The sequence below is a fragment of the Cyprinus carpio genome, chromosome A20 (genome assembly GCF_018340385.1).
Source record: "Cyprinus carpio isolate SPL01 chromosome A20, ASM1834038v1, whole genome shotgun sequence".
Taxonomy (NCBI): Eukaryota; Metazoa; Chordata; class Actinopteri; order Cypriniformes; family Cyprinidae; genus Cyprinus; species Cyprinus carpio.
The window spans coordinates 16,038,924-16,050,797 of NC_056591.1; the positions used below are offsets into that span (position 1 = coordinate 16,038,924).

An 11,874-nucleotide genomic window follows, 5' to 3' on the forward strand; every position below is an offset into this window, starting at 1 on the left:
GTCATTTTCATTAAAAAAATTAAGGTGATAATTAAAAATAGTGTGAATATTTTATTAAAGAAATTTTGGTTCAGTCCGTGTTGTATAGAAAATATTGAGAACTTTTCACTAATAAAAACAAGAGATTATGTTTTTCTCATTTTTTTAAGGAAACTTAAACAGTTTTGAGCCTTGAATTGAGGAACTGATTAAACTGAAAAAAATTAAGGAAAGAAGGCTACCTATTTATTTTAAAGAGCAGGTCATATGGGTTTTTGAAAAATATCTATTTTTGCAGTTTATAACGTAGCTATCCTTAAATTAAAACAATCTGCAAAGTTGTTAATCAAAAAAGTGCATGATCAATAAAGATATTGTCTCTCAAAAGAGAGAGTCGGTTCTGAATCGCCTTAAAGCGTCTCATCATATTTTCGAATCTTTTGCCTGTTACCGGTATACGTCACTGAGTAACACATTTGCTTAATCCCCGCCTGACCACAAAATACGAACACTCTGACCTGCCCACAAACACTTCCGGTAGTTAGTGTGTTTACATCATGTTGAGAAGACGCTGTGTTCAAGGATAGCACAGAAATACAATTTGAACCTTTTGTTGTGTGTTTGTCATTTTACCAAGGACTGCTTCTCTAATCTTGGCTTTTTATCTTCGTTGGCTTCTAATCTTCTTTATTTGGACTAACAAGCGTCTCCGAAACCACAACCTGTAAGTACGACTGATACGTTATGTGTACATTTTCAAATGAGTGCTCAAAATATTAAGTTTTTTTGCTAACATGTGATGTATACCTAGTGCAGCTTTAGGTTTCCAGGTAAAGCATGATATTACTGTCTTACTGAAGTAGTTCTGATAATTTGCTAAGAATGTGTCGATTAATGTAGACTGAAGTTGTTCTAATTACTTAGTTTAAAAATAAAGAATGTAGTGTTGCACACAGACTTTATAATCATTGTGAAATTGCTGTTTATTTTGCTGCACCGGCAGTTATAGGGTTAATGCGGGAGAGACGAGCGAGTTAGTTAGGCTGGTGCTCCTGATACAGCTGTTCTGCAGTCTGATTAAAAGTTAAGACAGAGACTTTTGTCTGTCTTTCTTCAAACATTACAGTAGACATATTTTGGTTTACAAACTATTGTTTCATCAGTTAGTCACGTTAGCACTCATCTAACATATCCACCATTATTGTTTTAAGTTTACAGTTTAGCAGCTAAACTTTAGCTGTGGGCAAGATTCGCTTGCATAAGTGTTTTTGTATTTAATTTTACTATTATAAGAACTGATTGGAGTATTATATTACTGTTCTATGTAAAGGTGCTTTGTCAGTGGTAGCACTCGATAACTGGCTCAAGGACTCCTCTCTGTGCCAATCACAACAGGCTTGGCCAGCTGACCAATCAGAGCAGAGTAGGCTTATGGAAGGGAGGGGTTTGGTCCGAACTTGCTTGGAACGAATCGTTTCGAAATCACTGGCAAATGACTTTAATATTAAATGTATATTCTAACAATTACAGTGTTTTCTGACTGCATTTAAACCTGTTGTAGGGGACTCCAACACAATATTAGGACACTTTAAAATACCATATGACCTGCTCTTTAAGAGAATTAGCTCAATTTTGCAGTTTTATTTTGGCGGTGATTGTTAGTTCCCAGCATGCTTTGCATATGGCTGGATAGGGAGAGTAAATATTGAAATTAAGTGCTACTTTATGTGTTTTTGAATAGAGGGAATCATCTATTAATGTTTAATGTTCAGTTTGACATTTGAAAGAGTTTCTGTTACATTGAAGTTTCTATCGTTACCATTGAGCAGAAGAGCTTATGGTTATGAATAACCGCATGCACTACTACGAGGCATGATGCTTTGAGGCCTTACTCAAAATCACAGACCTTTGGGTTAAAATAAATGAGCACATTGCACCAAAAATATTAAAATTATTGTGTCATAGATTAAATAATTTAGGAGATTTTACATGATTTATTCAGGTAGATTCCATTAAAATAAAAAATCAAGCCTTAAAAACTACTCAAAAATATTACCTGTAATACTGTTACCAGAATTTTTTTTTAAAGTAGATAGCTTATACCATTTTCTACAGTGTGCCTGCACTGAGACTCAAACCCACGACCTTTGGATCACAAGTCCAACTCTATAACCATTAGGCCACAACTGTACTATGCTGTAGTCTAGGCTCACTTAGCATGCACACTGCTGGGGAAAAATAGCCTCACGCAATAGAAAATGGCTTGTATGCATGCCTGAGTGACCTCAATCTAAACTAACAAATGAATTCAGACAGACTCCCAGTAGACAGAGATATCTCTGGATGTGGATAAAATACAGATGTATCAGGTGAGGTTTGGTTAGAGAAGAAGGTCTGAACTCTGAGTTCACTGACTATGGCTGGAGGAGCAATTAATGCACTGGGAAATATCCCAAAAATGTCATCACTTGCTCACCTTCATGTTATTCCAAACCCCAATGACATAAATTAAAAAAAATTTTTTTTTTTTAAATGTACGCTGTCCTGTTTCCATATAATTGCAGACACTATTGGAAGAGAACTGAACTGAGCTGGACGATGATATTACTGAATCAACAATGAACTGACTTTAACTGAAAACGTTTTCTGTTGTCCTCTTGCATTATCAGCACAAGTTTTTCCTGGTTAACATTGTAAAACTGCTTTGGCATAATCGGTATTATATAAAGTGCTGTTTAAATAAAGGTGACTTGACTTGACTTGACATGAAGTCATGCTCTATGGGGTGAGTTTGCAAACATGAGAACCTAATCAATATGATTTTGTGAATTAATAATTTAGACTGATCTTGTGAACTGGATTAATCAATTCATTGAAAAGATCTGACTCAAAAGAACATTTTACTCCCATATCAAATATTGCTTCTTCTCTAATGGTCATGCAGCTAGGACTGATATGAAGATTTTCAGCGAATAATGATTTACAGCGGGTACTGGACAGAATAACCCCCTTTAAAATAATCAAATTTTGTTGCTTTGCAGCCTGAAATAAAGATGGACTCAGTTTTTGTTTTATCCGGTGGTATTTATTCATTGCAACTTATTACATCCAAGTGAAAGATAAAACACCAACCTGTCAGAAAAAAAAAAAAATATCAAGAATAACTGAGTTGGAGAATGGGTGACGTTGGTAATATGGATGACTTGTAAGATAAATGGGTTGTAGATTATATCATTTTTAGTTGATCACAAAGCCATTTGACTTTCAGCTGTTATCAGCTGTGGTCATTTTGAAGAGTTCAGCGTGAAAAGAGCTTTCCTGGAGCATTTCAGTCCTTGGTAGTGCAACTGAAGCAAACAATCGACTATGGGTGGCAAGGCACTGTCAAAATATCTGTGGTATAAAGTTGTGGACAGGCAGAAGTCAGGAGCAGTGTTGAGTAAGTTACTTTCAAAAAGTAATTAATTACTATTACTAATTACATCATCTATATTGTATTTAAATTACTTTACTAATTACTCTGTCTGAAAAGTAACTTACTTACTCAATAAGTAACTTAATTATTCAAATCGCTAATTAGGCTACATCTTAAAATTCCTATAAACCTTAATAGAAATTAAACTCATTTTTTCAATTTGAGTCAAACATATAATAGTTTAGCCTTTTAGCTTTAAAACAACTGTAATACTTAAACATTTTTATTAAAGTGAGTCAGTTTGGTTAACAAATAGAAATACTCTGAATAATAACATATCTTAATAACAAAAAGCTTAAGAAAAGTTAAACAATACATTTCAGTTTGACAAGTTGTTCAGGAAAACCCCAGCTAGTAAAATCCATACAGGTTTATGTAAAAATAACACATTAACTAATGTAGGTAAGTATAAATAACATAAATTATCTTCTCTGCTGAATAAAGCCATGTCAGATCACACTGTTCTTCTGAAGTAAATTCCTCATAGCAGGACTTCTTTCAAAAACAATGAAAATAATTTTTTTTTTAATCTATTTTTTTGTGTCTAGATGAGGGTGTTTGCGCGCTGGTGACTGCATATAATGAGCTCAGATACGGGAAAGACTGTGCCTCACTTTAGTTTCACATAATCAGAGAATATTCGTTTTCATTTAAAAGTAGACACAAGCTTTCTATAGACATATTTCTCATGTCTCTGTACCAAATATTTGTGTAATTTTGTGATGTGTAGAAAGTTGCTCACAGAGACATACACGGCAGAAATTGCACCCTGTTTGTTTTAATTTGGAAAAGTTTTTGTTTTTTTGTGTGTGCTTTTTTTTTTGTTTATTTTGTTTAGATTTTTTTGATTTTAGTCTTCTCTGTATCTGAGTATTTAAGGTTTCTCTGTGAATCAGGAAAAACTGAAAGTGAACGCGCTGGCACTAGGGTTAAAGACGCTGCATTCAATTTTATCTTTAGATGGTAAAATTAGATTTCAAATTCAATATTGATTTTAGAACTGTTAAAATGATTTAATGTATGTAACGTAAATACTGTAACTGTAATTAAATTACCTAAAAATGAGCAGTAATCCCTTACTTTACTTTTTCAGTTACTTAGTAACGTGTTACACCCAACACTGGTCAGGAGATGGATGCAAAAAAAAATTCAAAGTTTTTATCTATTTAGTCTATTATTAAGAAGTGGAAGGTATTTGGTACAACACCGACCCTCCCTGGATCAGGACCTCCAAACTGGATGAAAGAGCCAGGAGGAAACTGGTCAAAGAGGCTATCAAAATGCCTACAACAGCCCTGAAGCTCCGAAGAGTGATCAGTGTGTGCATGTGACAACAATATCACAAATTCTCCACAAATGTGGCTTGTATGGGAGGGTTGCAAGAATAAAGACACTTCTCAAGAAAGGCCACATGCAGTCACGACTGAGCTTTGCCAAAACGCAGCTTGAAGATTCGGAGGCAGATGAGAGTAAAATTGAATTATTTGGCCTCAACACCAAACAATATGTCTGGCGGGAATCCAATACAGCCCACCATCCAAACAGCATTCCTCCAGTAAAACATGGAGGTGGTTATATTTTGTTATGGGGGTGTTTCTCTTTAGCAGGGACTGGAGCACTTGTCAGGATAGAAGGAAAAATGAACAGGGCAAAATATAATCAAATTCTTGAGAAAGATCTGCTGCCCTCTGCCAGAAAGTTGTCAATGGGAAGACTGTTTATGTTCCAGCATGACAATGACCCGAAGCACACAGCAAACCTGAGCACACAGCGGTTGAAGGAGAAAAAGGTGAATGTCCTTGCATGGCCTAATCAGAGCCCAGACTTAATGACTGTAGTCCACAAACGATCACCATAAAATTTAACTGAACTTCAGCAGTTCTGCAAAGAAGAGTGGGTAAATATTGTGAAGATGTGCAAAGTTATTAGAGACAAATCTCAACAGACTAAAGGCTGTAATTAAAGCAAAAGGTGGTTCAACAAAATACTGACACAAGGAGGTGATCCTTTTCCAACTCAGTGATTGTTTTTTTTTTTCTTTTTCTGACATGTTGGTGTTATCTTTCACTTGGATGTTATAAGTTACACTGAGTAAATACAGCTGGATAAAACAAAAACTGTGTCCGTCTTCATTTCAGGTGGCTGCAAAGCAACAAAATGTGATTATTTTAAGGGCGTAATTCTTTTCTATACCCACTGTACATTTCAGTTTGTTTCTCACATCAAAATAAAAAAAAGAGAAATATTATTAAAATCTAAAATAACTTATCTATTTTAATATATTGTAAAATGTAATTTATTCCTGTGGTGGCAACATTAATTTTCTGCAGCTATTACTCCAGTCTTCATGATCCTTCAGAAAAAATTCTAATATGCTGATTTGCTGCTCAAGAAACACTTCTAATTATCAATATTGAAAACAGTTGTGCTGCCTAATATTTTTGTGGAAAACATGTTACATTTTTACCAGGATTCTTTGATACACAGAAAGTTCAAAAGAGCAGCATTTAAGAAATATAAATCTTTTATAACATTACAAATGCTTTTACTGTCACTTTTAATGAATTTAATGCATTCCTGCTAAATCAAAGTATTACGCCTTTAAAAAAAATAAAAAATCTAAGCTTTTGAACAGCAGTGTATTTCAGAATATTTTTCAAAAAAAAAATACAGAAAAAAAAGAAAGTCAAGAAGGTGAATAAATATTACAGAATTGTCATTTATGGTTGAACTTTCACTTTAAGAACTTGCTTGGGTATTTCCTCTGACCAATGCTTTTGTGCTCTTAATTAAGCTGTCAGCTCGAGGGGCCCCCAAGGCAGTCTCACTGCTGCGAGGCCCATGTGTTAGACAAGCAAAAGCTATGCCACATATCTGCTGACTTTGCTGAGACAAGAATTCCTGTGTAATCCCGCTAAAACTAATAGCCTGAAGTGGATTTTATAACAGTTAACGAGCTCAACCTATGCAACCATCTGATAGAATCCCGTCAGATGAATAACACACTAAACATGCTTTACAAATGTTAGTACAATAAACACCCACACAGACACTCTTGAGTCTGAGCACTTGTGTTGTGCTTTAGCACAGATGGCTTGTTCCCTTTGGGATAAACCAATGCCAGAGGCCACAACAAGAGCAGTGACATCAGTCTGGGTTCAGTTAATCTGAAGGAAGCTCAATGAGCTGAGGCTGCCACATGAAGCTCATAAACCACAGACGAGCCAGCAGCCTTATTCAAACAGTAGAGGGATGCACACACAATTCAATTCACGTACTGCGGATTTCAGCTGTGGCCCAAAGCTCTGTGGTTTACCTTTTACCTAGGTGCCTCTCATTACTCATAGTCACTGAAGCTATCAACACTCAGCAGAGCCTCAGTGATGGTGGAATAGTGAAAGCAGATAAGCACAAAACACTTTAAAATCTCCACCTCAATTACTGATCAAAGATACACACGCTAAGAGCTGTCAAAACAGTCCGGTGTGCTGCAAATGTACTAGTGTATATTAAAGGTTATCTCTATATGTATATGTGTGTGTGTGTGTGTGTGTGTGTGTGTGTGTGTGTGTGTGTGTGTGTGTGTGTGTGTGTGTGTGTGTGTGTGTGTGGGTGGGTGTGGGTGCGTGTGGGTTTATATAAAAAATAAAATACACTCATAACCACCATAATAATACAGGAGACAAATAGAAAACCACATGATCATTTAAACTTCATCAAATTTGTCTTTCCACAACTGTTACCTAAAGAACAATAAACACCACCATGGTAGCATGTGTGATATTAAAACAAAAGATATGAAATGTAACTAACTAAATAAATAAATAAATAAATACACAAAAATGCTACTTTATAGCTACTACAGCTCATTGCTGCATTTTAAAAAGGTATGTGCAAACTAAAACTCCATAACATAATTATTTTTAGTACAGTTTCGGCAAACATTTGATTACATTTCCATTGTGAAATACAATACGAGAGGGATGCTACACCTATACTCTTCATGCATAGATGACCTATATCTGCAACAGTCCTTTGAATGACATTCAAAATGCATGAACAACTCCTATGTCAGCGTATATCTCCTGATACCCACAGCGTTTTACACGTCAGTGCAAGGAAAATATAAAAGGAAAAGTAAATTGCAGCTCATGAGGAGAAATTATGCAATTTACTCTTTTGGGGATAATTACACTTGTTTACTGTGAGAAAAAAAAACATTCTTGTCAAACATTTGTTGTACTCAAGATACATGTCACTGGAAAACAAAATCTGACAGCATTAAATCAAATTCATTAAATAACAAATGTATCATTTAGTGATTACAAGCTAATGAAACAGTCTATTACAATGTAGAAAACAATAAATCAACCTATCAATGACAAAAAAAACACAAACTAATTTCCAATCCAATTTACTTTTCATATACAAGTTTGTTAAAATATTTAGCTGTAATGTAAAATCTTGCTCTATTTTAAGTTTAATGAATTTAATGTTTTAAGTATTTTAATTGATTTCCAACAGCTCCTATAGTTCTTCTGAGCAACGTTTGATTTTTCTTGCTTTAACTGGGGCCTCCTGAGCTTCTTGCCATTAAAAGTTTAATGCTCACTATAAAATTAATATAGAAGTCCTCCAAGGCCATTTTTACTGTAGTTGCAGACAGAGAATGCAGAGTCAAATTTACAGTTTATAGCTGATATGCTGATATGAGAAATATCGCAGTCATCATTATACAGATATCCCATCCATCAATCAATGTCAAATGCCAAAATTGATCAATCAGAATGAAGTATTCCAGAGCACTGTGTTGTAAGGTGAGGATATGTTATACTAATCCAGATTCACAGTTTTCTTTGCAGTATTTTTTTAATATGTTGTGGTAGTTGTTGACTTTAAAATATGATACTGTTCAAATAAAAATGGTGTTGAAACCTCAGTGGCCTGGCTTGTTAAACTAGCTGATGCAATGACCTACGGAGAGCCTGAGAACTGTGTGTGTATGTGTGGTGGAAGTATTAACTTTTAAGAGGCTAAATTTAAACCCTGGAATGCAGAAGGCTTCCAGAACAACATAAACTCCAAATAAGCCCAGTGCTACTGTACTGGCAAACTCTACATCTGGATTTAAAGAAGTGTGCCTAAACAACATGATTAAGTCTCATCAGACCAACACTACACACTGGACACTGTATTCCTTGCCATTTCTCTAAAGAGAGAAACTAAGTCTATAGTCTGAGTCACTATGAAACTCTGTTTTTAGTTTTGTTTTTATTATTTATATTTACAATAAATCATATGTTTTCCCATGGGCACTTACTCTACACTTATTTATTACAACTTGATTATATCCTGCCCATTATTTATGCCATTCAGAGGAAAAAAATGCCTTGATTATCTGAGCCTTCTTTCTGATTAAATAAATAACCATTTTCTACTATATAAACAAAAAGAAGCCAAAGAGAACGAATAACATCTGGATGCATTTAAAATGCCCAGTAACTGGAGTGTGAAAACCATGCGACTTCACAGCCACCCAACAGCAAAGACAGAATTGGGGCACCTTTCACAGAGGTCTGGGGGCATTAATGTCCGCTATTCATTGAGACTGTAACCTTCACTGCCAGAGTTCTCACTCTAACGCTTTAACAGGGAAGTGAGATGTCACACACCTGCCTCATGCAAGATGCTATAACAGACTGCAATAAATTAATATGATAGATTTGATTTATGTTGCATAAGCATCAAAACAATGCTGACACAAATTAATCAAGACAATAACTCAATATATATTTTACACATTTTCTATTAGATCTCTACCTGAAGCACCCAATAGCTTTTTCATATGCATAAACTATTAAAAGCACTGTGTTCTAACCTAAACTGTGACTTATCTCAGTACTCCGAATTAACTATTTCATTAGATAATTTCATAAGGCCTCTTTACACAGCTGAGTTCAGGTTGCCATGGGCCTTCTCAAAATTCTGTGTAAAAATGTAATGCCGGATAAAAGCCAGACTAAATTATGCGTGTTATGGGCAGATTAAGTTATTACAGATATACAGATGTCATTTTTGTGTAAATAAATTTATGCCAGTTCAGAAGTGCTTCTATACAACCTTTGCAGAGCAAGTTTGGCCATTAGTCTTAAACTCTTGCTTATGTCACAAGCATCTTTACATAGCTTTATCTACTTGTTCTGCATATTTATTTTTTATTTATCTATGATTTATTTTTTAATTTTTTTATTTCCAAATAGGGAACAATTTTGCAGAAATGGAAAAGCGTATGAAAATTAAATTTTGGTACGGAAGGAATCTGACCTTTACAATTGAGGTATTATTTACAAAAAAATATAAATAGCTTAAAGTGATAGTTCACTCAAAAATGAAAATTTGATGTTTATCTGCTTACCCCCAGGGTATCCAAGATGTAGGTGACTTTGTTTCTTCAGTAGAACACAAATTAAAACGAATAATAGGTAAAAAATTAATATAAATATTGTTCAGTTTCTTGCACAGACCGATTGTTTTGTGTCTTTACACATCAATGTATCGTCATTTGGATTTGGATTTTTCTGTGCATGTTTTTTTTCTCTCATAGATTCTGTGACCATTGCCAAGCACTGTACTGCTGAGAGACTGCTAAAAATCAAGTTAAAAATCATAATTTGTGTTCTACTGAAGAAACAAAGTCACCTACATCTTGGATGCCCTGGGTGAGCAGATAAACATCAAATTTTCATTTTTGGGTGAACTATCGCTTTAAATTAGCTTTGTGACTGATTATCACAAAGGCTGATGCGATGCCTCATCTGGACACACTGTTTGTAAATGTCAAATCTCAAAATGATCAGCAGTTCACAATTTAAGATATTAGCTGCTAAAATAAAAAAACAATATATTTTTCATATTTTTTCAAAATTGCCGTGTAAAAATAATAAACGGAAAAAGAAATCATGAATTGCGTCATAAATAATGTGCTGTGCACTGTTCATTAGCCTACTCTATACACAATTTAAACTATGGTAGAGTGTATGGTCTTTAGAAAATGAGTGCCATCTGAAATCAAACTTGTGAACATGCTTTTCCACCATACTGCAAAATTGCGTAGAATATAGTGTGGGAGTACAGTAGACAAAATGAGACACACCTTCAGTAGCCTACTTGTAGACTTGAAGATGGGATTTGTGACTATCCCAGCAAGTCTGGAATCTCTGCAATTTAAAGTCCCTTTTGCCCAAATAGTTTTAATCCAAAAAAACAACAACATTTAATTCAATTAAAAATAAAAATTCAGAATAAAGAAGAAAATGCTGCTTGGATCTTGGTGTACATGAGTGTATGTAAAAAACTTTAAAATATGGTAATTACTCTGCATAACATCTCTACCTAACCTAACACATTTTTATAACTAACTAATTAACTTCAATGTGACAGTAATTCACACCACGGTGTCATATCGTATTATATCGTTTACACAGGTAGGAACTGCCATGCGCCAAGGCATATGTAACCAATCTGCGTCTAACCACAGAAATAGAAAAGTCCTAAAGAAGGTGAGAGGATCGTGTCAAATAGTAATCGCATGTGGTAGGACTGTATGAACACACAAACAGGGCACTTCTTTAAGGAATGAAAAATACTGCAGAATTATGCTCTTAACAGCACACGAGCGCCAACTGGATAACTCCCCTGTTGCGTTCGAGACAATTACAACAAAGCACACACACACACACACACACACACACAAAAAAAAAATTATTCCTTCTTAGAAAAGCATGCACATCACAAACTGGCTAAAATTAAAGTGGCAAACATCATTTGTCCTTGCACCTGCCTGATGCTCATTGAATTCCCATTCACGCGCGTTGACTACAGGTGCGTCGCGAGCGCAAACTTGCACCTGAGTCAAGTTCCTAATAAGGGAATAATACTCTAAATAGCAGCTAATAAAACATCTTGCTATTATATATGCGTAACGATGCCAAATAATCAATATGACAACAAAGATATGCCCAACAGCGTTGCTTTAAACCCGGCGTACAAGCCAACATTTTTGATGCCTCAGCATTACACTGCCTTTATCGCAATTAATCATCAAGAATGCGCCAAAAACAATATTGCATTTGCAAAATAAAGAACGGCGTTTTTACTTACAGTTCGTAAGAACTGAACCTCATCTTCCCCTTCACCACCTTCGGCCATGGCTGTAGAAGAGCCTGCCTAGACTCCGAAAGCCACCACTGACAGCAGGCAGCGGAGCGGTGCTTCTCCTGTCCTGCCGATATTAGCATATCGCTCCATCCACAGCCATATAGGGGAGAGCGGGCAAGCCCACTGCCGCTGCTGTCAGTCTCTGACACGAGCGCTCCCGCTCTCAGTGCCAGTGGAGCTCCGTCACGAGGACGATCGCATCT

At 35.4% G+C, this 11,874-nt stretch overlaps 1 protein-coding gene across 4 annotated transcripts in view; it reads right to left on the reverse strand.

Moving 5' to 3' along the window:
- Positions 1-11,874, reverse strand: part of LOC109113555 (ryanodine receptor 3-like) — an 82,615-nt gene extending 70,741 nt beyond the window's left edge. For 3 of the 4 annotated variants that reach the window (XM_042777814.1, XM_042777816.1, XM_042777813.1), the window contains exon 1: positions 11,615-11,873. In XM_042777814.1, the coding sequence (XP_042633748.1) occupies positions 11,615-11,662 (48 nt within the window). In that variant the 5' untranslated portion in view covers positions 11,663-11,873. Of the gene's footprint in view, positions 1-11,614 lie in introns of all 4 variants that reach the window. The other variant, XM_042777812.1, reaches the window with a different exon arrangement.